The sequence below is a fragment of the Vulpes vulpes genome, chromosome 13 (genome assembly GCF_048418805.1).
Source record: "Vulpes vulpes isolate BD-2025 chromosome 13, VulVul3, whole genome shotgun sequence".
Lineage (NCBI taxonomy): Eukaryota > Metazoa > Chordata > Mammalia > Carnivora > Canidae > Vulpes > Vulpes vulpes.
The window spans coordinates 122,281,625-122,308,962 of NC_132792.1; the positions used below are offsets into that span (position 1 = coordinate 122,281,625).

Genomic DNA, 27,338 nt, shown 5'->3' on the forward strand with positions numbered 1-27,338 from the left:
GAGTAGAATGGAATTATATAGGAGCAAAGTTTCTGTGTATTATTGGAATTAAGCTCCTATTAATTAGGATCAGGATGTTAATTATACCCCAGGGCAATCACCGAGAAAACAGAAGGCGTGGCCACCCCTGTCACCTGCCACCATAGTTTAGATGAGCCCTGAGGACAGACTGCCTGGTCTGGCAGCCTGGAGGTCACAGGTCACAGGTGCACAGTTCTGGGGGACATGCGGGGCGGGGCGAGAGCTGACCAGATGGCTTCAGGCAGAATGGGAGAGAAGGAAGCAGAGAAAATGAATGCAGTTACTTCTTCCATAAGCTTTGCTGAAAATGGGAGCAGAGGTGGGGATGGGGCAAAGGGTGAGAGGTGGCTAAGCTCATCACAGGCTGGTGGGAAAAACATTAGGAAGAAATCTGGAGATCGCAGGGGGATTCCTGGAGCATCCTGCTTCTCAGCGGAGTGTCCCATCTGAGTCTGGGGTTATGGGGGGGTGAGCACACACGTGCGCAGGTATGCACACCCACGTGGCACGACACTCCTATCCTGGGGGCAGGGGAGGAGGCGTGGGGGGCTCCGCGAGTCCCGGGCGGGAGCAGAGGGCGGGCGGAGGGTCCGTCCCGGGGCTCACACTCATCCCCCGGTCCTCCGCCCCCCGAGCCGAGGGCAGGTGGAAGGCCCGGCCCCGGGCACAAGCCCACCAGGCGGCCCCCAGGCTCCGCCCCTCGGCGCGGCCAGCCGTAGCGGTTTCCCAACTAGGGCAAAGGGCAGCGCTGAGCGCCCGGCGGCCCCCCATTGGGCTCCCCTCGCTCCGCCCTCGGCTCTCATTGGCCGCGGCGCGCGCGCACGGGCCGAGCACGCTGCTCCGCGCCGCGCGGCGTGTGGCCGGGCACGGCGGCTCGGCCAATGGGAGCGCCCGCGGGGCGGGGCCGTGGCCGCAGGGGGCGGGGCCGCGGGCGGGGAGTCTGGGCGCGGGCGGCTAGGTAAACAGATCCGGGGCGCTTGCGGCGCCGGCGCTGCGGCGGGCATCGCGCAGGCGGCGCGAAGGTGACCCAGAGCCCCGCTTCCTGCCGCCGGGTAAGGCCGCCGCGCGCCGCGAAGGCACGGCCGGGCTCGCCTTCCGCCTGCGCGCGCCCCTCCCTCCGGTGCCCCGCGCCCGGGCGGCTGCCCCGTGCCGAGGTGCGCCCGCCCCCGGCCCCGCTCCCAGTTCCCTCGCGGTGCTCGCTCCCAGGCCCACCGCCCGGTGCGCGGGGTTGGGCGTGCCGCCTGCTGCAGGCTCAGGTCGGAGCTCCGACTCCCGGGTTTCGCAGGTGGGGGTTCGGGGTGGACTTGGGAAAGGGGCCCTTCTTGCTCCTCTGCTCCGTTCGCTTTTCATGGGCCCTTCCTCCTGCTTCTGCAAGCACTGGGGTCCCCGGAGTGCCTGAGCTGGTGCCTGTCCCTCATCCCAGCCCTCTGCCCCACGCAGTGTGTGCGCGGGCCTGGGGGACCGGAAGGCCGCCAGGCAGGTGTGGGCGCTGGGGGTGCCAGCCTCCACGTGGCTGAGGGGTGCCAGCCTCCTGAAGGGCGAGAGTCCCTCGGCTGCCTGTCAGCCTGTCCCGGCACAGCCCGTTGGAAAACTTGGGCTCGTTTGGGCCCTGGGGTGTGCGTGACAGAAGACCCAAGAGCTGGGCCTGCCACGCCTAACGGGTTGCCAGAGGATCCCAGCAGCGTGATACTCGCCTGCCAGTTGTCCTGTTGTGGATGGACAGGTCATCCTGGCAGGATGGCCCTTCTCCTGAGAGGAGAAGAGGGGGTTGGTTCACAGGAGCAGTGTCCTTAAGACTCTGGTGGTGGCTCTGGGTATTTTGTTCAGTCTTCTAGACAGTGCAGGGTTATTACAATTTTTGGCCTGACCTTGGGCAGCTTGAGGGAAAAGTGACCCAGGTGGTTTGAGCACTTCCTATGTGTCACCGCAGACAGGTTTCCCCGTCTTCATACTATTGATGTATGGACAGGACAGTTCCTTGTTGTGGGAGGGCTGCTCTGTGCATTGCTGGATGTGCAGCAGCATCCCTGGTCTCTGTCCGCTATGTGCTGGTAGCAATTCCCCACCCCAACCACACACACTGGTTGTTAGAGAAATCAGAAATTTCTCCAGACGTTGCCAAATGTGTCATAGGTAGCAAAATCGCCCTTGGTTGAGAACTATTGAGCTAAGACTATAAAAAGAGTCTTCTCATGCTGCTGGAGAGATGTGCTGGGACCTGTGAGTGAGTAGTTGAGAGGCTTAGACAAGAGATAGTAGTGTGCCCCCTGCCCTGAACCAGTGATAGAAGCCATGTAGATGGGCTTCAAAAGAGACCACCCCCGACCCCCCCAGCACCCCCCCCCGCAACTGGAGGGAGAGGAGAACCATAGGAGGTAGAAGCTCATGGGCATTGCCGGGGCCTGCTGGATGTGTGGCAGTGACGGTCCAGAGCGAACAGAAGTAGAAGCCTGGTGGTTTCTATCTTTGGAGACTTTGCACGACAGTGGGGGATATGCATGTGGAGTAACCATGGATCAGTTTTAAAATAGTGACTAAACAAGTTTCAGGCTTCTGTATCTTGGCAGAAAGGTCAACTCCATTATCCACAAGTGGCTCTTCGAGGTGATGCTTTGGTCATCTTCTTGTGTCTTATGATGTGGGAGGGGACCAGCCCTGTGTGCAGAGAGTAAGTGGCTGCATTTCAAGCCTCTGTGTGGGGATGCTGACATGAGCTGTGTGCCCCTCATGAGAGGCACATGTATCACTTGTACAGTTCCTTTATGGTTGATTGAAATGTCAGTGACAAAGATGCAGAGAAGATGCTTTATTTTTAAGTCTAGATTTTGCCTTCAGTCCAAAAGTTCAAAATTTATGCCCCAAAGTTCAAAGTACCAAATCGATGGGATGCAGAAAAGCTGAAAAACAGTGATTATTGCCTAGGGCAAGGAAAAATATCCCAAGCCCCGATCTCCCACGATTTCTGTCTTGTTAATTGACTCCTGTGGATGTGTATCAGGATTTTCCTGTAACATTCCTTGGTTTAGTTAGGCGGCCTTTTGGGTGCCCTTGGTTGCCAGTAGAAAAGGATCTGGACAGAGAGGTCACTTCTCCTTTCTCAAAACGAAGCTTAGAGAAGTCCAAACTTGGCAGGATAATTTTCCATCAAGAGCCATGGACACTGAGTCATTATCTTTGTCAGTTGAAACAAGAGCTGTGTGCAAAATTAGACAGGAATATTTAGATAGAGAGTTGTCTTGATCTGACAGTGGCATCTGGAAATAGTCCGTGCATTCCTGCCGAATAACGGCCAGTCCTGGACTTGGAATCAGCAGAAGGGAGAGAGTGGCATGGGGAGCACAAGGACCTGCTTCTTCCAGTGGCGCCTGTGGGGCGGGAGAGGTCTGGGGATCCGCAGGCAGGGCCAGGATCCTGGATACGACACATCCGCAGGACATGAGAGGCTGCTTCTCCCTACACTTTGCAAACCTGAGTGGGTGCCCACTGGTCCATCCACAAGCACGTTGTCCCTTGTGGGTTGCAGGCTCCTAAGCCCCAGACCGTTTCTTTTGAGGTCAGAGGCCCACGGGGGATTTAAAGTCAGAAATGACCCTGAAAATGTCCTTTTTTATTCTTCATATTTGGGAGTGAGTGATTCATTTTCAGTGTGTGCATGTAGAGAAGATTCGCAGTAGAGCTGAATGTTTTTCGCTCAGATAGACGTTTCAGGGTGTTCTAGAATAGTGACTGCGTTCTTGTCCCAAGAGCCCTAGACTTGTGGCAGTTTTGGTTTTTGTTTAATATCCTCCTGTCCCATCTGGGCAAGGGCAGCAGGGCTACATTTGGTCCCTGTGTGCCCTGCGGGTCAGTGCCCCTCCGCATCCTGTCCCCTAGGGAAAGCCACTCTGGAATCACAGGCAGATACGGTTTTTACTCCTTGCTGAGCAGTTATTGATGGATCGACTGCCTCAGGCGTGGTGTTGGGAATATTGAAGTGGACAGTACTTTCGTCTCCAAACTCGGGGAGCTTGTAGTAAGGAGGGGTGCAGATCCCATCTCAACACCCTCAGTGTGGTTTGGACAGGGGGCTTTGGGTGGAAACTGTGAAGGATTCTTGGAGGAGCAGCGTTGGTGGGGAGCTCTGCGGATGAGCAAGATTTCGGCAGGAAGAGGCAGGAGTTTGGAGGGTCAGGGTGCTTCCCAGAGTCCCAGTGACAAAAGACCGAGTTTGCTGTAGAGCAGTGTGTTCACAAAGCACAGTAAATGGAGATGCTTAATTGCCATGGAAGTTTCTAGGCACTCACTCTGTTTTGGGGGTGGCCCCGCCCTTACAGTTTGGGTGAGTTTGGGAGAATTTGTGTCAGGTAGAGCAGTGCTTCCACGCATTTTGTCTCAGCAGTGGCCTGGGGGCCAGGAAGGCTTGGCATTGCACTACTGACATTTTGTTGAGGCCTCAGAGGCACTCACTGCTCATGAGTGCAACTGCAGCCTAGAGAGCCCCCAGGGAGAGACAGTGAGATAGAGTGAGAGACAGCAGCGAGTGAGCGTGAGCTCCCTGCCCCAATGTGGCACGGTCTGTGGCCCGACTGTGCAAGACCCACAGGACGGTACCAGGCCTCTGCTGTGGGGACCCAGGGCGAAGCGCAAGCTGGATCTGCTGGACAAAGGTGGAGAAAGTGCTTTCTATGGCATGAAGCCCAGGTGCTGGGGCCCAAGGGCCATATGCGTGTCCCCCAGAGAGAGAAATGCTTAGAGGCTGGGACCCAGAGGGGTCAAAGGTCTGGCCGCCAAGGGACGTTGCCATGGGGGGGTGCCAGGGTGGGCTGGCGTTTGCAGAGCAGTCGGACGGCAGGTCAGGGTAGACAGGCAGGGGGCCCAGTGAGGTGGTTTGTGAGAAGTGAGGGTGGCCTGAGTCCCTGGTGGTGGGGACCGGGCTGGGAGCATTGTAGAATGCAAGGCGCAGATTCGAGAGAATATAAATCTGTGCAGGTAGAGTGTCCAGGTTAAGTGGCTGGTTGGCCACTGAGGGCTGAGGTTTCTAGTTGTGGGGAGGATCTATTTGGAGTGGATGGTGGTGTTACTGCAGAAAACCGAGGGTGCAGGAGGAGGAGGAGCTGGTTTGGGGGGAGATGGTGATGTTCCAGACAGGAGGGGGTTGAGGTACCTGTGGGATTCACCTCCTCTTTTTTTGGTTTTGTGTTTTTTTTTTTTAATGTTTTATTTATTTACTCAACAGAGAGTGAGCAGGTGAGCACAGGCAGGGAAGCAGCAGGCAGGGGCAGGAGAAGCAGGTTCCCTGCTGAATAGGGAGCCTGAAATGGATCTCGATCCCAGGACCCTGAGATCATGACCTGAGCCGAAGGCAGGTGCCCCCTCAACTGCCTCTTTTTATAAAGATGTAATTTGTGTGCAGTAGCTTCCCCCTTTCTAGTGGGTGGTTGTGCCATTTGAGAAGTGCACGTGGTCACAACGCGCCTGGGGGGGTGCTTAGGTGGTTGGGCAGCCAGCTCTGGATTTTGGCTCAGGTCATGATCTTGGGGTCTGGGACTGAGCCCCACCTCAGGCTCTGGGCTCAGAGTGATGTCTGTGTGAGGAGTCCATCTCCCTCTGCCCTCCCCCTGCTCATGCTCTCTCTCTCTCAGATAAATAAATAAATTAAAGAAACCTCACAAATGCATAATGTCACATAACCATTACCACAGTCAAAGTGTAGAACGATTTCATCAGCACCACTTTCCCCTGTGTTCTGTCATCAATGTCTGTGGGGCTTGGAGGGGTTACATGGTGTGTGTGTGTGTGTGTGTGTGTGTGTGTGTGTGTGTGTGTGTGATTGGGTTGGTTCTAGAACTAGCTCCCTGGCAGAGATGGCCTGCCTGGGCTGAGAGCAGAGATGTACAGACCCGGGACAGCCCAGAGAACGGGGGCAGTCGGCAGGGAGCATGGGGGTCAGGACTGGGCCCAGGGCCTCCCTGGCCTGGGTGGGAGGTGGAGGAGGAGGCACTGATGTAGACATTGGTACTGGACCGGGATGAGAAAATGAATCATGGGAGCCAAGGAAGGGCTTTAGGGGAGAGAGTGGAGCTGGTGGGAAACCCAGAGGGGAGTGATACTGGATGGGTCAGGTGCCCTGAGCTGTGGGCTGGGCCATTGAGAGCATCAGGGAAGGGCTTGGGGTCCACAGTGTGACAGACAGGAGGGCACGGGAGGGGCAGCTAGTGGGGGGATCTTTGTATTTGGTACACGAAGGCTGAGGGAGAGGGTTTGTGGACGTGAGGAGGTAAGTTTTTGTGGGAGGAGAGAGTGAAGGCAAAAGCACAGCTGCGTGGGGAGAGTCCTAGTGGAGGATGGAGGAGGAGCTGGGCCCAGGGAGTCAGGAGAGGGTGTCCTGCTGTGCCCTCCTGCCCATTGGGCCCTGCCCCTGCCCGCCACTGGGGCCCTGCTTATTCCCAGTGGGTGAGTGAATGTGTGTCTGTGTATGTTAGTGTGTGAGTGGATCACGTGGAGTGTGAGTGCACGAGTGTGAGGATGTTTGAGTGCATAAGTATGAGTACATACTTATGTTTGAGTGCATGAGTACATGAGGTGTGAGTGTGAGTGCACAAGCCTGCATGGGTGTATGAGTGTGTAAGTGTGCCGGAGTGTGAGCGCACAAGTGTGTGTTGGTGGGTATGCATGTGTGAATACAAATGTACGAGTGTGCAGGTATGTAAGTGTGTATGAGTGCACACGTGGATGTGTGTGCATATTTGTGACTGTGGGTGTGTAAGTCTGATATAAATAGGTGAGTGCATGGTGTGTGAGTATGGTGGAGAGGCGGGGAGGTGGGTTGCCCAGGGCTTGTGCCCCGAGACATACCCCTGGGAGGAGGAGGGTCCACCTCTTCACACTTGGTGTCCCCGATGCCTGGCTGGGCCAGCGCTCTGGTTCTTCAGAGCGTAGGTCTCCCTGGGTCTGGACAGCCCTGGCCATGCTCCCGGATCAGCCTTCTGCACTCGGGATAAAGGGGTGCTAGTCTGCAATTTGGACACCATCACAGGAAGCCACCCCGTTCTGTACAGGAGGAAACGAGGCAGTGCAGGCCCAAGGAGACCAAGTACCGAGATCACACGTGGTGGGTGTCCCGGGGGCCTCACCGTCTGTCCTCCCCCGTCCACCGTCCCCAGCTGCCCAGGTCTGGGAACTAGGGGCCCAGTGGCAATGTCCCGCTGTCATGGGGACTGTTGACACACAACTCCTCAGGTGAGGGCCAGAGCCTGAGGTCAGGCCCGGCAGTACCTCCTCCCTCCTGGCACATTCTGTCTTTGGTGCTGGTCCTGGCTGGGAGGAGGGTGGAGGTGAGGATGGATTGCCCTGTGAGCTGCGGGAGCCGGAGTCGGAGTAGACATCTCCCATCTCTCCGAGGTCGAGGAGAGATCTCTGGCCCTGGCTCCTGCACTCATTCGCTGCCAGCAGTTGGTAAAGTGTAGGGCTGGGCCCTGCACATGGTTGGGCCTGAGTGGACTTCACCGCTGCTGGGCCAGGCCTGCTGGTTTGCCCTCTTTTCCCCTCTCGATTTTTTGTCAAGAGTGGGCACAATGGCCAGTACTAGAAGCGCCACCCCACCTGGGGCCCCTGTGCACACCACCTGTGGCCTCATCTCCGCCCCCCGCCCCCCCCCCCCCCCCCCGTTAGCACAGGGGATACTGCTGCCACCATGGTGATAGCTGTGTGTGGACAGGACCCCCTGGTTCTGGGTTCTAGATGTTGGGGCTCCAGAAGTTAGGGAGTACCCCAGGTGCAGACGGGTATTCGGCTCTGGGGGTAGATGAGGTGTGGAGTGGGCCTCTGTGGGGAGTAGAGGACCAGGTAGCAGAGGCCCTTCTTTTTTTTTAAAGGTTTGTTTATTTATTCATGAGAGACACAGAGAGAGAGGCAGAGACACAGGCAGAGGGAGAAGCAGGTGTCCTGTGGGGAGCCCGATGTGGGACTGGGATCACGACCTGAGCCAAAGCAGACGCTCAACCACTGAGCCACCCACGTGCCTAGGAGAGGCCCTTCTCCAGAGGCTCACCGTGTGGTAAGGGGTCTGGGCTGTGTGTGGTGTTGGAGGGGCAGTTGACAAAGTCTGGTCCTGGGTGTCCTTGTGGCAGTCTTGAGGGCCACGTACCCAGCATCTCCTTCTGGCTCCTGCATACCCTGAGGTGGCCCTCAGTGTGGGGCTCCTGCCTCTCTCTGCCATTTATGTCTGAGACCAGTACGAGGCTCAGACCCTGGGGGCTAGGAAGCCAACACTCTTAGTTCAGGTAACTGGGGAGTTTTCCAGAAGGGGCAGTCTGGCCAGATGGCCTTTGAGAGTCCTGCCAGTTCCAAGATTTCTGCAACTCATGATTTTTGCAACCGGGTGGATATGCTTTTCAGGGCATGAACCTTGCTGTGTCTCCAGAAGACTGGGTTTAAAATGGTGACTTATTGATGTGGGGGCAGATTTCTTACCTGGTTTTCCCTTAGCGCCCTGGGCAGCAAGGGGAGGACTGGAGCCTGGAGCCAGGCCACGGTACAAGGGCCGGCACCTGGCATTTCTGGGCCTCTCAGGACATTTCTCCCCCTTTCTGAGCTTTCACTCCCCCGCATATGGGGAGCACACCTGTTTCGGTAGGGCAAGGAGTGGTGTAAGGGACAGGCACACAGGGGACCTGAAGTGGTAGCCACTCATTACTAATACTGTTTCACGGGAAAAGTAGATGTGAGGTGGAGGTGTCTTGAAAGATTAAGAGGGTAAAAGCTGATGAAAAGCATTTTGACAGTGGGGAGCTCTTCCTTGGACTTAGCGGCCCCTGCGGCCCCTTAGTGGCCTTGCACAGTGCTTGGCATGTAGCAGATCATCAGCAACGGTTTGCATGTGGACCTGAGCCTCAGGAAACATGGGTGCATTGATCCTGAAAGCTGGCAGGAATCTCATTGGGAACGGGGGTGTGTTTTGAGCTGGCTGTGGGTAGTCCAGAATCTGGCACTTGGTCGGCACTCAGTGCTGCTTGTGGGGTGACCACACCAATTATTTTAGAAGAATGATTGGGAAAGTAGTCTAGAATACAGCCCAGCCCTCTTTCCAACCCAGCGATTTGCTATTTAAAATAGCCCCTGTATTCAAGTTTCCTATGGCTGCTCTGACAAAGGACCACAAATCCAGTGGTTTAAAACACTGCAGATTTATTATTCTATGGTCTGGAGGTCAGAAACCCAAGATGGATGTCAGCAGGACCAGTCCTTTCTGGAGGCTCAAGGGCAGAAGTGGCCCTGGCTTTCCCAGCCTCCGGGGCCCAGCCTTTTTCACACCTGCACCCCAGGCTCTGCGGAAACACCTCCTGCTGGCTTGGACCTGCCTGCCTCCCTCCCATAAGGACCCTGTGATTAATTGGGCCCATCCTGACAATCCACCCATCTTAAGGATCTTTAACTGAATCCCATGTACAAAGCCTCCTTTGCCACGGAAGGTGACATAGTCATACATGGCAGGGCTCAGAGTGCGGACATGTCTGTGAAGTCCCTGCTCAATCTGCCACATTTAAACACAACCCTTTAGATACCTGATTTCACTGTAAAGGAAACCCCTCGACCACAGCTCCAGGGTTGCCACCCAGGGTCCTGTCCCCCTTCCTGAGTGAGAGTGCAGTGACACTTGTCGTTCGTGTGGTCACGATCAGTCTGGGTGTCAAGGTGGGTGGGTCAGCCTTGGAGACCTCCAAGAGGGCCTAGGAGTTGAGCTGGAGAGAAAAGGCATGTGTGCGCTGGGGACATAGCGTACAGAGCAGGACAGGATCTGGCTGGCCTGGGAGGTGAGGGCAGTGATGGGAAGACGCCTGAGAGCACAGGGTCAGGTTGGGGCCCGTCTGGAAATATGCATCCTCGAGTAGATGTGGTGTGTTCGTACATTTCAGGGCTCTTCCACCTCTCCTGCTTAGATCGGATGTTCTGACAATTGATGCTGTGATTTCTAGGCGAGAGACAGGTTATGGGGTGGTTCAGGAACAGGCCTGGAGCAGCTGGCCGGTCAGGGCAGAGCTGATCCCCAGGCCCCGAGGCTGGTGGCACACACACAGGGGTGTCCATCTGCATGGCTGGTGGAGGCGTGTTTTCCATGTGCAGAAGCCAAGGGGTTGGAGTGATGTTCCCTTGGCACAGGTGTGAGTGGAGACTGGCCGGGAGGCCGGGTCCTGACTGTGATGCCCGCAACCTCAGCCTCAGGAGCTTGGGCAGGTCCTGTTTATCCTTTAGACAGCTAGGAGCCATTGGAGTAGGGGCTTAGCATGATGAAGTGGGCTGCGGGAAGATTATGCTGGTGGCGGAGTGTGCCATGATGTGCAGACAGAAAGGTCATGGGGATCAGAGAGCTCCCCCAACCTGCCCCCTGCCCCCGTACTGTTCCTCCCATAAAATACCAACGAAAGTTCCCATTTTCTCCTCTGGGAGTGGCATTGACCATGGTAAGGATCACCAGTGGGTATTTATTTCTAGCCTCCACGTGGGCTCTGGCACCACAGCATAGACAAACCACGCTGGTGCCTGGAGAGGGCGAGATGGCTCTCCCTGAGTCAGACGTGATAGATACTGTACCCGCCTGAGTGCCTGGATATAAATAAGTAAGATTGTCCAAACTGCTGTCATTCATGTGCCCTCTGGTCTCCCCGGGCTGAACCTCATTCCAGAATGTCTGCTAGGTGATGAATGCCTACTGTGTGCCAGTTCTTGGGGTCCTAAGTGCCACTATATGGATTGTCTAACCTACTTCTGTTGGGAACAGATGGGGAAACTGAGGCACAGACACTTCTACAGCAGAGTCAGGATTTGAACCCTGGGGCGCCAGGCTCCAGAGAATCTTGAAGCTTCATCAGCCTCAGTTCCTGAGACAAGCACTGTTTTCATGTTTTTTATTTTTTAAAGATTTTATTCATTTATTCATGAGAGAGACAGAGAGAGGCAGAGACAGGCAGAGGGAGAAGCAAGCTCCTTGCAGGGAGCCCAATGCGGGACTCAATCCCTGGAGCCAGGATCACTCCCTGAGCTGAAGGCAGACACCTAACCACTGAGCCACCCAGGTGTCCCTGTTTTCATGGTTTGTTTTTTTTTTTTTAAGATTTATTTTTTTTATTCATGAGAGACACAGAGAGAGGCAGAGACGTAGGCAGAGGGAGAAGTGGGCTCCCTGTGGGAAGCCTGATGTGGGACTCGATCCCAGGATCCTGGGATCACACCCTGAGCCGAAGACAGACACTCAACCACTGAGCCACCCAGGTGCCCCTGTTTTCATGTTTTAAGCAGAAAACTTTGATGAGATTTTAGTCAGATGATGATGTTGCTGTCAGGACCCTGTGCTTGGCAGGTGGGCATTTAGGGCCTCCTTTGCTCACCAGAGGGAGGAGGGGCTGCTCAGGACCCCCTGTGCTCCAGAGCCCTGGGCATCCTTGGGGTGAGGGAGCCTCTCCTGCTTCTTTGAGCACCCACCCCCCAGCCTGGTGCCCACCTGGGGCAACATACCAGGAAACCCAGACCATCCTGATCTCCTAGTGGCCAGGAGTGGAGGCTTCTAGCCTGAGATACTCGGACACCCTTCAGCTTGGTTTTCTCTGCTTTCCCTGTTAAGTGGTTGCCTAGTGTCTGAGCCCATAGACTCAAGCCCTTCCTGGCTCCAGTTCTCATAAGCTGTGTGACTTTGGCCAAGTTATGGAATCTCTCTGTACTTTAGTGCCTTCATCTCAAACACGGACATGAAAATAGCACCTAGCTTATGAGAACGATGGAGGGAGAATGCAGAGAACACTTAGCTCTCAGCCTGGTGGATGGTAAAGTCTCAGTGAGGACCTCCACTGTGGCTAGCACCCCGGGCCTGTCTTCTGCTCCTTGCAGAATGGAAACACTTGGGGACCTGGCGAGATGCCCTGGAGTGGAGTGTCAGAGTGCCTGCTGCCCAGCTTGCTCATGAGTGTGCACTTCTCACCAGCTCCGAGAAGCAGCCCTCGGGCCAGGAAGCCTCTCCCAAGGGAACAGGAGCTCCTCTGCCTAGGAGATGCCCTGAGTCCCCTTTCCTCTCTGTGTCTGGCTCTGCTGCTGCAGGTGCGGGGGCTCCCGGGGTGACGTGGCTACGATGGCCTGTACTCTCGTGGAGAGGTGACCCTCCAGGCCCAGCTGCAGCTGGCAGATGTTGGGGGCTGTTTGTCTCTGTCTCTTCCCTGGTCTTTCTTCATGTATTCGGTCACCAACCCAGGAGGCTGTCTCTGAAGCTGCTGGCGAGAGCCTGGGTGACCCTCACTGGCTGGAGCCCAGAGCCTGGAGCCCCTGCTGGAGGCCAGTGCTGGGCCCCGGGTGTGACTTTGAAGGCTGAGGCCAAAGGCACAGCTGCAGATGGTCCTGGATTTGGATCTCAAAGTTTGAGTCTCTCCCTGGCTTGCACATTCCTCGGTCCCCTGAGTCACCTGCTGTTTTCGTTTACTTAGAGTGGAGGAAAAAAACTTTCAAGCGTGTAAAGGAACTTTTCAGGGCCCACACAGGCTGAAAATTGAGAAGGTTCCAGCCCAAAGTAAGGCTTGTTCTTGCCGAGGAGGGGGCAGAAGGTCACAGGCAGCCCCACCCTGGGGCCTCCCGAAGAAGAGGACAGTCCGGGCCCTGTGGGGAGTGACAGTCTGAGGCTCCTATCTTTAAGCTCATTCATTTCTTGTCCAGCTTCTTGAGGCAGTAACAGAACAAAGTGCAGGCCGGGGTTTCCACGGACCCAGAAGCCAGGTTCGGGGAAGGGGCAGCGGAAGAAACTTTTGGGAAGGATCTCTGCCACCTGGTCTTGCCTGGGCCACCTCTGCTCCCTGTCTGCCTGGTCCTCCAGAATGGGGATCTCAAGCTGGGGCTCCAGCACGAGCAGCAGCCCCAGGGAGTGTGCGAGCCATGCAGGTTTCTGGGCCCCTGAGAGCCAGGGCCGGCCCAGCAGTTTGTCCTGTACCAAGCCCCCTGGGGACTCTGGTGTCCCTGCCTCCACCAGGCCCCCTGGGGGCCTTTGATTCCAAATCTACATGAAAGCTGCAAGCAGGTGTGAGCCCGTCCCACAAAGGGCAGCCTTCGAGGGACTCGTTGAGTTCATTCGGTTTCAGGGGTATTGATTACCTGCCTGCTCTGTGTTGAGCCTGGAGCTGGGTGCTGGCGATAGAGCATGGGGAGACAGGTGTAGTCCTTGCCCTGCCCTGGCCAGTAGCCCCTGGGGGAGGAGATGGTGATGCAGGCAGGGGTACAGCAGGCACTGCCATCCTGGGGGAAGGATGGCCTGCCTCAGGAGAGGTGATGTTTGGGCCGGGAGTGGTGAAAGGAAAGAGCGTGATCCCGTGCCCAGGCTGGCCGGAGAGTTGGATGGGCCTGACTGGGACACAGTGAATGGAGAGGACAAGGAGAGAAATTGGAGTGTGGGGTGGCCAGGTCACAAGAGTTCTTTCAGCCCCTTAGGAACCTCGGAGAGGTCGAGAAGCTGGGGAGTGGTTTGGGAGGGGGAACAGAGACTAGGAGCAGCAGGGTTAGCAAGGGGCCAGGGCCAGGGGAGGTGAGGGGACAATTGGAGAGAAGTGGTTGGTGGTCGAATTCCTCAGGATGGGGAGCCCAGGAGGGGTCTGGGGGTGGTGATGGCCATTTGGATACACGGAGCTTGATGCTGGTGGGACATGGGGGTGCCGTGGGGGGTGATGTGTCCGTGGGAGGGGACAGACAGCTGGATGAAGCTTCACACATTCCCCAAGACAAAGAGCTTTCTGTGCAGCTTCCTTTGGGGTCCTTCTACCAGCGACCCTGAGGCTTCAGGGCCCCTCAGTGTGGAGGAGACCAGAGTGGGGTTGTGTGTTGTTGGAAACAGAGCTACCCTAGCTCTGGTTGGCTTTGTTCAGATGGGGCTGCTCTGTTATGCCTCACTTTAGAGCCATGGAGGGGATCTAACCCTGGCTTGGTAAATCCCCACCGTGTCTCTGGCTGTCCCCTTGAGAGGAGAGACGAGTGATTGATGGTGGGTCCTGGCTTCAAGTGGGGGGTGCTTGGGATGTGTGTGGGAACTCTCCCCGAAGATGCATTCCTGCTAGTGGGAGTGGACAGGTGCTTGATGCCTTGCTTTGCTTTCTGGCTGCAGAGCTGCCTGTTACTTTGATCTTTTCAGGAGAACACAGTCATTCTCCTGCTGATACATCTTATTCTGGCCAGGTAGGTGTCCCTTTGTGGGTGTTCTTTCGTTTTGGAGACCAGATGTGAAGGTCCCCATGGCCCAGATAATTCCCTGCAAATGTGTGGGTCTGAACACCCAGGTCTATCCTCTAGCACGAGTGAGCTCATATCCCAAATCTTGGGGAAGGTCAGAGAGTGAAGGTTCATTAGGAGAATTCTTGGAGCTTGGGGACTGTGTTTTTCAGCCTCTCTGCCCCTGGGGACAGTGAGCTGTGTCTGTTCCCGTTCTCTCTCTCTCTAGATAACATCTTTATTTACATCCCTTATGACAGTTTAGCATGTTAGGACCAGAAAAGGGGAGCCACCCAAAGCCGCCTCCTGCTGGAGAGGGATGTTGTTGGTGAGTGATGCACTTAGCGTTAGCAACCCTGGCAGATGGAACCCTGTGTCCTGCTCCCAGGACCATCTTTTCTGTCAGTCAGCGGCCTCCTCTGCACCTGACCCTGGTGTGTCAGCCTCAGTTGGCCTCGGCCCTCTCCTTGGCGTCTGTCTCATCATAGAAGTGCCTGCATGGCACCATGGCTGGGAGTGCCCTGAGGCCAAGGGCAGGTTCACCTGGGGCCTGCTAGGACCGGCCCAGAGCCCCAGGAGGGGACCTTCGTGAACATGTGCCGTGGGTGACTGAATGCCTTTGTCTTGTCCCTAGTGGGCACCCCCAAACGGGAGTGCTGCCTCCCCCAACTGCTACATCTATCTGTTGGCTTACCGAGCACTTCTGGCTGTACCCTTTTCGCCGAGGCATTCTGGGGCCCGCCTACCAAGTAGGCAGAGGGCCGGACACTCAGTTGCTCTGTTACTTCTGGACGAGGCCCGAAAACCTGCTCAGCGAGCAGTGGGCTCTAATACTTGTAGATGAAATCCTGGTGCAGGTAAACTTTTTGCTTGTTTGTTCGATTTAAAGGTTCTATTTATTTTAGAGAGAGTGAGTACGAGCAGGGCGCAGGGACAGAGGGAGAATCTCAAGCAGGCTCCCTGCTTAGTGCTGCACCTGACTCGGGGCCCAATCTCACTACCCTGAGCCAAAGTCAAGAGTCGGACAGTCAACCGACTGAGCTACCCAGGAGCCCCCAGCTAAGGTCTTTAATTGGTGTATTAAAAATGTTTTTTGGGGGCTTTTGCTTTTATTTCTTTAAGATCATGATGAAAACGCCTCTTGGTGTAGCCAAGTGCCTGGATCTTGCATTCCTGCAGGGGTTTTGCAGAAAAATTTCAGGGTAGCTGAATTCTGAGTCCCATTGGGATGCCTCAGATCCACAGGACCCACTTTTTGAAAACCAGAAGGTGAGAAATGTTCTGGAAAGGTACTGTCTTCTGGCAGCCATTGCTGTTCCTGCTGCCCCGGGGGTAGACACTCCTTAGCAACACGAGTACCTGGCGTCAATGAGGGTGTGAACGGCTGACTTTGTACCCAGCAGAGCAGCTGGGGGAGGTTTGGGTACAGCCTCTGCTCCTTAGATAAATAGCACTTGTCAGAGCCCGGGCAGGCCCACTATGGTTTTGAAAGACTCATCGGCATGTGAATCTGCTCACAAATGACAGTATATTGATTAGTAGCATCTGTTGACTTGAGGAAAGCAGGTTTTGGCCCACAGCGAGCAGGGAGGTGGTTTCTCTGTGATGTGATTTCCGCCTGGATGGGGCCTGCCTGGTAGAGCCACCGGCTGGAGTCCCCTCCTCCCCTCTCTGGTGCTCACTGGTTGGGGTTACACTTGTCCCCCACTGCAACATTGCTGGGGACAGGATGCAACTGTTTGCACAGGAAGAAAGGCATAACTAATTAGGTTTTTTTTTTTTTTCTTTTTAAGATTTATTTATTTATTTGAGTCGGGGAGAGAGAGAGAAAGAATCCCAAGGAGACTCCCTGCTCAGTGTGGGGGCCATCGAGGGGCTTCATCCCATGACCCTGAGATCAGGACCTGAACTGACCGACCCCCAAGGTGCAACATAGCTAATTACTTTTTAATGTGTGCTATTTTTAGGTGACTTTCTTCTTGTCACTTTGAAAGTATATATGAACTAAAAAAGTTAGGAAAATACTGGAAAAGACCATAGTTACTCATACCGCACAGATGCAGGAATTAACAAAAAATATGGTCAATTTATGTAGCATTTTTTAAAGGAATTTTTCTTTTCTTTCTTTTTTTTTTTTTTTTTAAAGATTTTATTTATTCATTCATGAGGGACATACAGAGAGAGAGGCAGAGACACAAGCAGAGGGAGAAGCAGGCTCCATGCAGGGAGCCCGACATGGGACTCGATCCCGGGACTCAAGGATCACGCCCTGGGCTGAAGGCAGGTGCTAAACCGCTGAGCCACCCAGGGATCCCCTAAGGAATTTTTCTAATGCATCATTGTGAAGTAGTTGTAACTCTGGCCCGTTCAGCAGCTGGGCCCTATGTGCCTAGAACTGGGGACTGAGGACTGGACTCCAGTGGGTCCTAGGCCTGCGTCTGCAGCGAGCCCGGGGCCAGAAGTGGGCTTTCTGGATTGAACGTCCACGGATCGGAGCGGCAGGTCAGTCAGGCCAGCACTGAGTGGGTGGACTTGCCCCACATCACTTCTCAGCTCTGCTCTAGTGATGCTTTCATTCATGTTCATAATTTGGATGAGAGATTCAGACAGTTAATTTTCAGCTTGGAAACAAAGTCTGAATTAAATAGGCCTTAGGAAGCTCTATGGGAGATGTGGTATCCATTAATAGACAAGGGAGGTTTGGAATTATCGGAGCCTGTGGCCTGTGGGAGGCTTCTGCCTTGGTTAGCTGGATTGGACTGGGGGGACCTTGGGGCAGTGGGGTACGGTGGATGCCCTGGGGCCACCAGCAAAGGGTCCTTCTGAACAGTGTGGCTGGGGCCCGGCCTCCATCCCTCCTCGGAAGTCCCTAATATCTCCTTCAGAAATCTCCTCTCTCACTGGGGTGTGTGGGCTGTGATGGGCGCCTCGCCACTTGACAAGGGGTGCTGAGACCAGCGTATCTGTATGTTGGAGTGGGGCTGGGGGGCTGGCCAGTTTGACCACTGGCAGCAGCCCTGTGTGAGCTCTGATTATGGATCTCATGCCAGGCCTGTTTATTGCCATAAAGTATGGGATCCCAGATCAGAGCCCAGGGTGTGAGATGACAGCAGGAGGTGGGCCCGGCTGGCCCACTGTCCCTTTCAGGGGTACGGTCACCTTCCAGGAATGCCCTTTGCTTTGATGAGAGTGTAGGCAGCCCGTTTGTGCCTGAGCGGGGCCCTGGCCCTCCACTGCTTGGAGCCGGTGGGCCACGCGTTTGGGGAGTCAGCGTGGTGTGGTGAGCACAGAACAGAGGAGAGCCAGGGTCGGACCCCAGGGCTGGACCCCAGGGCCACCATTCAGGACACCACTTAGGATAGTTAACCTCTCTGGCTTTGGTTTTCTCCTGTGTGAAGCAGGAACAATGATACCTGTGTCACCAAGCTGTTTATAAAGAATTGAAACAGATGAGAGTGTGGAGTGCCCAGCCTGGTGGCTGCTGTCGGTGACGGTGACGGTGAGAGCAGGTGATAGTGGGTCATCTCAGCTCTGCAGGCTCCTGTGCCTTCATGGGGTTCTCTGGCCGTCACTGCAGTTCTTGTATCTATGAGTAGCTGTACCTCCCGGGCTCAGGGAGAGTGGTCCCTGCAGGCCTCCCTGGCTGAGCGGGGCTGCCCTCCTGGGGCGGGCGTTTCCTTCAGAGCCGGTGCTTCCCTTCCTTTGCGTGAGGAGAAGGCTGAGTCCGCAGACGTCTGTGTGCCCACGGTCCCCTCCTACTGCTGGGGCCTCCAGCCCCGACTCCATGGAGCCTTGGGTTCTGTTCAGAGCCTGGGCCGCGCAGGGGAGGGGCTCACCCAGAACCGTCCTTGAGCCCTGACCCGCCCTCGCTGTCCCCTCTCAGCCTGGATCAGACGGCGGCCAGTGGAAGGACCAGACCTCCTGTTGCCTCTGCCCAGGCCTTTGCGTGAGTGTGGGACGTACCCTGACTGGCCCTCTCTCTTCCAGCCCTGAGGATGGCTGCCATGCTGGGGGATGCCATCATGCTGGTCAGAGGCCTTGCCAAGCTGACCCAGGTGGCTGTGGAGACCCACCTGCAGCATTTCGGCCTCGGCGGGGAGCTCATCCTGGCCGCCAGGGCCCTGCAGTCCTCGGCCGCGGAGCAGATCAGCCTGGTCTTGGGGCAGGTGCAGGTGAGGAGGCCGGTGGGAGGGGCTGGCTCAGGGGACCTGCTGTCCTGTCCTGTCCCAGGTGTAGCGGGGTCCCCCATGGGGCTGTGGCCGCATGACTCAGGTTGTAGTTCAGGAAACCTCACGGAGCCGGGACAGCCCTCGGGAACCGGTGGCCCAGACCAATTCACCTGCCTGGAGACACAGGCTGTGCACCAGCTGGTCCAGGCCCGTCCTGCCCCCTCCACCTGCCCTCCTCATTGCTGCCTGGCCCCTGTTCCGTCCCTGGGCCTCTCCTGAACATGCTCAAGAAGCCTTTTTATTTTTGTAAATGAAAAAAATCACAAATAAAGCAACATCCACCTGTGTTCTTATGGGAGGCAGCTGTAAGGAGCCTGTGCTTCCTTCACTGAAGCAGTTCCTTTGGGAGACCGAGCACCTTCTCCCTGTGTATCTGATAGATGTTAGCAGTTTTTTTGTGAGGTTGGTTTTGGTACAAAAGTGGCAGAAGCTGCGCAATGTATAAGCTGAGAGCTCACGTGTCCCTGGATGTCACACTGCAGCATCGAGTGTCCCCAGACCCCAGTGACCAAGGCCCTTCCCGCCACGCCAGCCACGCCACAGCCAGGGCCACGCTTCCCTGCTTCACATCCGTGGGTCTCCAGGCGCTGACTCGGGCTCCGCTCCTTTCGGGGGGGACGCTGGTGCAGCCTCATCTCCCACCCCACCTCCCTCTCACCTTTCCTGCCCTGTTCCGCACCCCGGCCTGGGAAACCCCTACCTTTCCCGCCCAGCGAGAGGCTTGTAAACATGAATGAGTGTGGGGAGGTGGCTATCAATAGGGTTTGCCATGTGGGAGCGCTGTCTGCCTAGGTGTCACCATGTCACCATGCGTGCCACCTGCCCCGTTCCTGGGAGTCCCTGCAGGTGGGAAGGAGACAGGGTACAAGCTGCAGACAGTACCTCACCTCCTCCTTCTATTTCTGTCCTGTGCTTGATGGCCTTCATGAGGCTCCTCTAGGCTATGAGGCTGTCGCAGCCCCCAGGCCTCTGGTTGGGGTTTTAGGATTCCCAGCCCTCCCTCTTGCTCCCTAAGGGTCTGGTGATGACACCATGTCTCTGTCACCCCACAAAATTGCTTTTTAACTTACAGAAATCTCAACCCCGTGATTCCCCCTGCCCCACACCTGAGCCCAGCTGCTGTCCTGGGCATCACCCCTTCTCAGATGGGAAACTGGTCCCTGACTACTGAGCGACAGGGCCTGAGCCCTGGGCAGTCCTTCCATCTGGGGTCTCCTGGCCCTGCCCCCACCCCCAAGCTGTCCCAGGCAGTGTCCTCCCTGGTACAGAGCCATCCCCTTCCTGGTGGGTGTCTTGCCTGTGAAACACCAGGAGTAAGAGCATGCTAGGCCTGCGGGGGGCCTTCTGAGACCTACTGGGGACCCCTTGGTGCCCCAAGGACAGGCAGGGCATCTCTGGCAGGATCCCTTGGAGGGAGGAGGGAGTGCAGGTCCCACCACAAGGGAGGCACTGAGTGGGGTGATGGGCCTCAGTGTGCTGCTCTTTCCCTAACGCTTAGATCATTGGGGCATCTTTCTCTCTGAGGGGATGGGGGCCACATAATCCAGAATGCCCCTCCCTCTGGATGTTCAAGGGCTTTGGTCACCTCTTCATTGAGTGGACACTGAGTTCAGGGCCACTGAGGTCTTGCGGGCCAGGAGGCCATGGTAGGAGTCCTGGGGTAGAAGGAGGCCCTGCTGGGGAGCCTCCGCGGCCTCTCCCAGCTTCCCTGGCTCCAGTGCTTCCCCAGCACCTGACCAGAGCTGCCGAATCCAAGTACAGGTCACCTGTGTGCAGAACAAAGTGCTGTCGGGGGTCACAGGGCAGCCAGTGGGACTGGCGATTCCTGCTCTGCTGCTGCGGCTGCCAGGCCTTTACTGGATGACGTCGGTTCTCCCAGCCTCACTGTCCCCTTTATGAAGGGAGAGTGTCGGTCAGGCTCTCTTGGTCCTCTGGAGGGCGAGTAGCAGGACGGCAGCGAGCAGGCTCGGGGGGGTGCCCCCGGGTGCCCTGTGTGACCCCGTGCCCTGAGCCCATCCCTGCGGCCCAGGGCAGCCAGCCACAGCCCGGCCCTCAGGAGCCGTGCCGTCCCCCCAGCCCTGTCTGTGGCCCATGCAGCTCCATGACCACGCGCAGCCTTATTTCTAGATGAGGAACTGGCTCAGGGTTACTCAGGGTTCAAACAGGAACCAGGCCTGCAGTTTGGGTCCATGTGACTCTTAGAGGGAAAGCGTGGTGCCTCCCTCCTGGCCTGTCCCTGCACCCCCAGCTCCCAGGGCCAGCGGTCCAGCCCTGCTGAGAGCCTCTTAGGGGAACGGCCAGGGAGCCGCATCTGCAGTGAGGTGCTGGCCTGGGGTGGTGGGTGGATCCTCTTGGTGTGCTGGTCTGGTGAACCTTTTACTTCTCTGAGCCCTGCCTCCCCCTTCTGCTGGCCTGGCTCGCTCACTGGGACCTCGAGGCCCCTCCTGAGCCGCAATTTACAGATGATGAGCTTGCTGCCTGGAGCATGGTGGTCACTCACCTGGGCCTGGAGAGGCACCCAGCAGGTGCTCAGCGACCTCCTGGCCTCCCTGGGACCAGAGCGGAGCCTGTCAGAAGCAGGGCCTCACCTGGCTCTCCTAGGTTGGGGTCAGGAAGGTGCTCACCTGTGGGACTGGCTGAGGGCCACTTACCCTGCGGAGTGTGTGTCGTTCTGTGCAGAGTGGGGTGCACACAGGGAGGAACCCTGGGCCAGCTCTTGCTCCTCTCACACTGGCTTTATTTCCATCATAGGGTCAGGATCGGCGCCCAGAGTCTTATGCTGAGAGCCTCAATGATGTGGAAGTGGAGTTCTCTGGGCCTCAGACCGCGGGGGCCCCCCCAGATTTCTCTGCAGCCACCTCCCCTGACCGGGGAGATCACACTGGAAGTGAAGGCCCGGCTCCTGCCTACGTCGCTAGTGGACCCTTTAGGGAAGCTGGGCTCCCGGGCCAGGCCGCCTCCCCTCTGGGCACAGTCACCAGGAGGCTCTTTGGAGACCCCAGAGCCCCCCTTTCTGTCCCGGGCCTTCCTCGAAGGTTCTTCCACCAGGACCAGTCCCCTGTGGGGGGCCTCACTACGGAGGACATTGAGAAGGCCCGGCAGGCCAAGGCTCGCCCAGAGAGCAAGCCCCACAAGCAGATGGTGCGTCCCAGAGGACCCTGTGGAGCGGGGCTGGGGTGGCTGCTGCTCGCTGTGGCGCTGGTGTCAGGCCCTCCCGGGGCACCCTCTGGATGCCATGGCCTGCCATTTTCAGGGATCCAGGGGCCCCCTCTTGGGGGAGTGTGCTGCCTGCCCATGCGGCTGCCTGTGGGGGTGGGGAGGGCTCCTGGGGGGCAGTGTGAGACCCTGCAGGGCGGTCCTGGGCCTGGTCGCCGATGGTGTGAGGTCTCTATCCTTACTCCTTCTAGCTCAGTGAGCGGGCTCGGGAACGGAAGGTGCCAGTTACACGAATTGGGCGCCTGGCCAACTTCGGAGGTAAGCTGGCTAAGGGTCCCTGTGCCACTGCGCCTGCCCTGGCATGCCCTTGGCGGGGCCTTTGTGGAGGTGGGAGAGGGTAGGGACCAGGGTGTCCTGTAGGGGGGCGCTGGCTCCTGTGCTGCCCTTCTGACCCTGTGCTCTGAGGGAGGAGCATGGGACTGGACTCCACTCTGCCTCTGCTGGCCCCTGGGGGTGAGCGTGCCTGACACTCTGCCGTGAGCTCCTTGGGCCACCCTCGGGTGTGCTGTCTGTGATGTCAGCCCTGTCCTCTTGCCACCACCCCGGCCACGGAGCCCCTCTGCAACCAGTGGACAGTCGTCGTCGGGTAGCTGGGCTCCCACAGTGGTTTTGGTCCCTGACTGGCAGCACGGGGCTTCGTTGGCTGGACCCCCACAGGCCTGCAGGGTGTCAGTGGGGGGCTCACTGGGGGCTCTGGCCTTGAGCTGCCATCCAGAAGTCTGTGGCTGGGAGCTTGGTGTGTCCTTTTCCATGGAGATTTAAGTACTACTGTGTCCAGGCTGCCCGTGCCGATTCGAAGGTGATTTTAGAGCGAAGGTTTATAGCACTCGGACCTGCTTTTATGACCTTGTGTCGTCCTTTCTATTGCTTGCCTCCTGAGCAAGATGCAGGTCACCGTGTGTGTCTGAGCTGGGACCTGCTCGCCTTGTGCTTTGCTCAGGCTGGCTTCTGAGTCCCCCTCCCGTGTGCCATCACACACGCCGTCCTCAGCCACCCCTTCTCCGGAGATGCTGTCCTGCTCCTTGTTTGGAATTGGCTCTGCGATGCCCGGGAGCCTGGCTTTGTGTGGGCTCTGAGAGCATGGTCATGCTCCGTCTTCCTAGCATGCAGGGCCCACTGCGTTCATTGGATGGAACTTTCTTGAAGCTTTTGTTCCATCATCACAGTCTTAAAATTTGGCAGCTGCTGCTCCTTAGCAGCTCAAGAATCTGGCTGAAAGTATCATCTGTGTTTTAGGACAGAGTCTGTGCTTTGTTTCCTCATGTGGGCTTGTGTTCAGCCAGTTCCTCGCAGAACATTGTAAGTGCCTGGGGTGCTACTACCAGGACACATTTGAGAATCTGCGCTGGCGGCCTCCATTGGGGGGCTCAGTCCGCGGGATGCTGGGCATGTGGGTAAAGGGTGGTGTTGGTTACCAAAGTGTTGCACGGAGGCCCACTGCCAGAACTGTCCCTTCCTGCTCTGTAGCCTTCCTCTCCAGCCCTCTCCCCACCACTCGAGGTTGGCTCACCAGAGGCTTTGCCTGGCTGACAGGTTTGGAGTGATGCAATTCTCCCCTGGGGGTCTTTGCGGTGAGGCTAGTTGAGGGGGTGTTTGGGACAAGTGGCCAGAAAGAAGGTCGTGGGGGTAGATTAGAATTTGATGGAATGCCATGAATTCTTGGGGAGAGGGCAGAGCCAGGGAGAGCGAGAATTCAAATGCCATGAATTCTTGGGGTCGGGGGCTGAGGAAGACCAATGAAGTAGGCAGGTGTGTGGGCACACAGGCAGCCTCAGCAAGGCCCAGTGCAGGGCTCCCCTCAGGCCAGATGCCGCCCGGGTAGCAGTCGGGGTTGGGGGGAGCAGGTGCTCTTAGCCACCAGGAGCCTCTGTAGCCCTTGCTGTCAGCTTCCCAGGGCCCCGAGCCGTCTTCGGTGTGCGCTGGAGGGTTGCCCAACACTTGGTGGCTGCTGTGTCAGGCTTCCAGGGGGTGGGTGGCAGCAGGGAGCGGCTGGGTCTGGGAGGAACGTGTCACTTGGGCTCCTGAGTGAGTTCCGGGCCTTCAGCCTCACCCCGAGGTTCTCACAATGTGTGTTCTGACCCTTCCACGGGCGGGAAGTCAATGTAGTGGGCTAAGGCAGGAGTTTAAAAAAGCAATAGAGTGGAGTTGAGTAGAAGGCAGTCGGAATTAATATCCTGGATTCTTAGAACCATGTGTGTTGCAAAAAACTGTTTCCAGAGCTGCAAGCATCCCTTTTATGTGGCTCTTCACTGGGTTGCGAAGTGTGTGGTTTACCGGCGGGTCGTCATCCAAGCAGAGTGAGGTAACATTCCCACTGTGTTCTTCTAGCAGACACCGCCGACCTCTCTTTCCCTCGTGAGGGTGCGAAGCAGACCGACAGATGTCGGATCTTTACCGGGGGGGGAGGGGCATGAAGGAAAGGGGTGATTCTAGACCCCTGGGAGGCAGGCCCACCTTTGAAAAGGTCAGCAGTGGGTGTCTTACAGCCCATGTGTTGGGAGCAGAGTGATGTGTGGATGTTGGGTCTTGTGAAGGAGTGATATGGAGATGGGGTCAAAGACAGGGTTTGGGGTCGGGACTGGGCTTTAGATAATCACAGTATCTGGGTTACAATTCCTGCCCTACTTCCTTGGGACTTTGGACCCTATCTACTTTCCCTTCTTTAAAATTGGGGTCTTTTTCCAGAACCAGTAAGGTTTTACTTATTCATTGTATTTTTCCCCAGGGTAAAGAGAGAAGGGAAAGGGGTCAGCATGTGTTACAAACACCAGTGAGTAGGAGGATGTGCCCATCAGGCAAAGTCAGCCGCTCCCTAAACTGCCTGGAGGTGGAGGCCCTGCTGCCCTCGGGAGCTCGGTGACCTGCAGTTCAGAAATGAGGGAAAGAACAGAGAGACACAAGCTTTCCTCCCCCCGCACCGCCCCATCCATTCGAGATTTCACACACAGGAAGGGAGGGCGCCACACTCGTCTGTCTCCTGTTAAACTGTCTATGGCCACCTGGAGGAAAGTTTCTCGCCCCCACATGGAAGTGCCCAAATGACATGGATGTAGCTCATCTTCTGTGTCTCAGTCTCCTGACCGTAGTTCATACATGGAAGCCCCCCCCCCCCCATTGCTTCTCTCTACCCTGACTGAGATCAGGACTAAAGGGGATTGGTTCCATCATAGAACAAGTACATTGGTATGAACCACATCCAGGAATGGTCTTGACACAGGAGATTGGGAACAAGGCTTGGCATGTTCGTAGCTTCTTCAGACGTGTGTGTGTGTGTGTGTGTGTGTGTGTGTGTGTGTGTGTGTGTGTAGGGCAGTTTTGGGGAGTGGGAATTAGAAGAGGGGCTGGGGTAGGAGTCAATTGTTTAGGACAGACCTGGCCGAAGTACGGAGGGAGCACAAGAGAAAGGGAGGTTCAGCCCCCACCTCAGGGGCCCCCAGGCTGTGGTCCAGATCCATTCCTGGCACAGAACTTTTGGTCAGAGATGCTCTGGCTCTTTTTCTCAAAATGAAAAGTTTATAAACAATAAAACCCCAGAGGAACAGGGAGAAGACCAACATGTTTGTCCTTTGGAGGCCAGACAAATACGATCACCAGAGTGAGCAGCAAGTGGACGCGTCACCCCAGGTGCTCTGTGAAGTTGTCCCCTTCTGGCACAGGGAAGGAGGTTGGTGGGGCTCTCCTGGCACAGGAATGGAGCCTTCTCTCCTCCTCACGAACCCAGCCACTGCTGTGGCAGGCAGGACATGGCTCTGGGCACCAGAGAAGTAATGGCTGATGGTCTCTCTGGAAGCTGACAGGAAAAGCCCAGAATTTATAAAGTAAGAAATGTAGGCTTTGCCTCAGACACCCATCCCTGGGCAGCTCAAGAAGGGTCCCGAGGTGTTGTTTCTAAACCTGTCCTTACCAAATCATTTTTTAAAAAAGATTTTATTTATTTATTTTATTAGAGAGAGAGAGAGAGAGAGTGCACACACATAAGCAGGTGGGGCAGCAGGGAGAGGGAGAAGCAGACTCCCCATTGAGCAGGGAGCCCAATTCAGGGCTCGATCGTAGGACCCCGGGATCATGGCCTGAGCCGAAGGCAGATGCTTCACTGACTGAGCCTCCCAGGTGCCCCCCGCACCAAGTCATTTTTAACACACAGATACACAGACACACACATAGACACACACACACACACACATACACATACACACACACACACACACACACATACACACACACACACACACACACACACACCCTGTTGTGCATGGTAGGCCCCGCACAGTCCCGTGAAGGCTGGATGTGGTAGGAACAGTGAGTCCTGGGCTCTGGGACTAGAAGTCTGGAGCAGGAACCCTCTGTGACGTGGATAGACAACCCTCAGTCAACACTGGCTTCCCCTTGGCACCACATGTTCCTGTTGAGACCAATTTCCTGACTTCCAGGAGAAGATCAGGCCGTAGACAAGTTCAAATCTCCTCTATCCGGAACACCACAGGTGGAGGGAGGGCTTTCGAGAGGACACTGTGGCTGAAGAGCTGACTCCAGTGCACAAATGAGGTGGCTCCATAGGCTTCGCCCTACACATAATCGCTGTCCCTGGTGACACAAGTATTCTGCTGTGTAGACCTCGAGCTGCTGCCCCCTGACCCCTGGGATCTCTCGTGTACCTGAGAACACAGCGTGGGAATGAGAGCCTAATACAAAGCCAGGATATTCATATTATGGGAAAAAAAGGTTAAAATGCACATGATCCATCATTTGCACGGAGCTTGTGGTTGGCCTCCTGGAGAGAGAGGGCCTAGGGTACGGTCATCTAGGGGAGCAGATAGGATCCTGTGGGCCCAGAATGAGGTGGGCATCTGCAGAGGAGCAGCTGCCGCATGGCCCAAGGCTTGGGACAGTTCTCAGGGTGGGCTAGGCAACAAGATGGCATAAGAGCCAGCCTCACCCCTGGGAGAGTTCCTTCCACAGGATGGAGGGACTCCTGGCTTGGGCTGTCCGTTTGGTGGGCCGCAGCGTGGGGAACATTATGATTCCCCCGTGCAGGCCACTTTCAGAAGCTGCAGACCTGGGAGCAGAGACTCTGATAAAGCCCAGCAGGGAGGGATTTTGCCCACAGTGGTTGGCAGGCATTTGCCTCCTTCCTCCCCACACTAAGAAGGAAGGGGGGTGATGCTGTGGACCCCAGCCTGAGCAATGTGGCAGAGCCAGCCGCCCCTGCCTGCCCTGTCCCCAAGTTCTCCATTCTGCCGGCTGCTGCCTGCTTCTCACAACCCCCTGTCCACCGCAGCTCGGCTCTGGGCCTCTGGGAGCAGTGCAGGCTGGGATGTCGTCTTCCTCCTCCCAAGAGGAGGGTCTGCTGGGCCTTCTGTGGACACGAGGCCACCATATGGCGAAGGCTCTGGCAGGACTGGCACTTCTAGGGCCGGGGTGGCCTAGACCTCTGGACGTAGCACCTGGCTCCCTTTGTTCTGCACGTTCTTCCCGTTGGGCGCCTCTCACTCCCGGGATGGGACACTCCGCTGGACTGGAGACCCGGATTGACTTCAGACCCTTTGCGGACTTCGTAAACGTGGACTCTGCTGCCTACCCGCCTGTCAGGCTCCGGAAGCCCTCCAAGGGCAGTTGGCCGTGTGCTCAGAGACATCCGCCAGAGGTGGCGGGGTGGGGGGTGGG

The 27,338-nt window shown here is 56.6% G+C and overlaps 1 protein-coding gene across 5 annotated transcripts in view; it reads left to right on the forward strand.

The window, feature by feature from the left end:
* Nucleotides 1-917: 917 nt before the first annotated feature.
* Nucleotides 918-27,338, forward strand: part of COQ8A (coenzyme Q8A) — a 37,605-nt gene continuing 11,184 nt past the window's right edge. Inside the window, exons 1-4 of one of the 5 annotated variants that reach the window (XM_072732784.1) lie at nucleotides 918-1,073; nucleotides 18,217-18,401; nucleotides 21,210-21,599; nucleotides 21,866-21,932. In XM_072732784.1, coding sequence (XP_072588885.1) covers nucleotides 18,225-18,401; nucleotides 21,210-21,599; nucleotides 21,866-21,932 — 634 coding nt within the window. In that variant the 5' untranslated portion in view covers nucleotides 918-1,073; nucleotides 18,217-18,224. Of the gene's footprint in view, nucleotides 1,307-7,874; nucleotides 8,057-18,216; nucleotides 18,402-21,209; nucleotides 21,600-21,865; nucleotides 21,933-27,338 lie in introns of those variants that run through there. The other 4 variants (XM_026003428.2, XM_072732787.1, XM_026003427.2 and 1 more) reach the window with 4 other exon arrangements.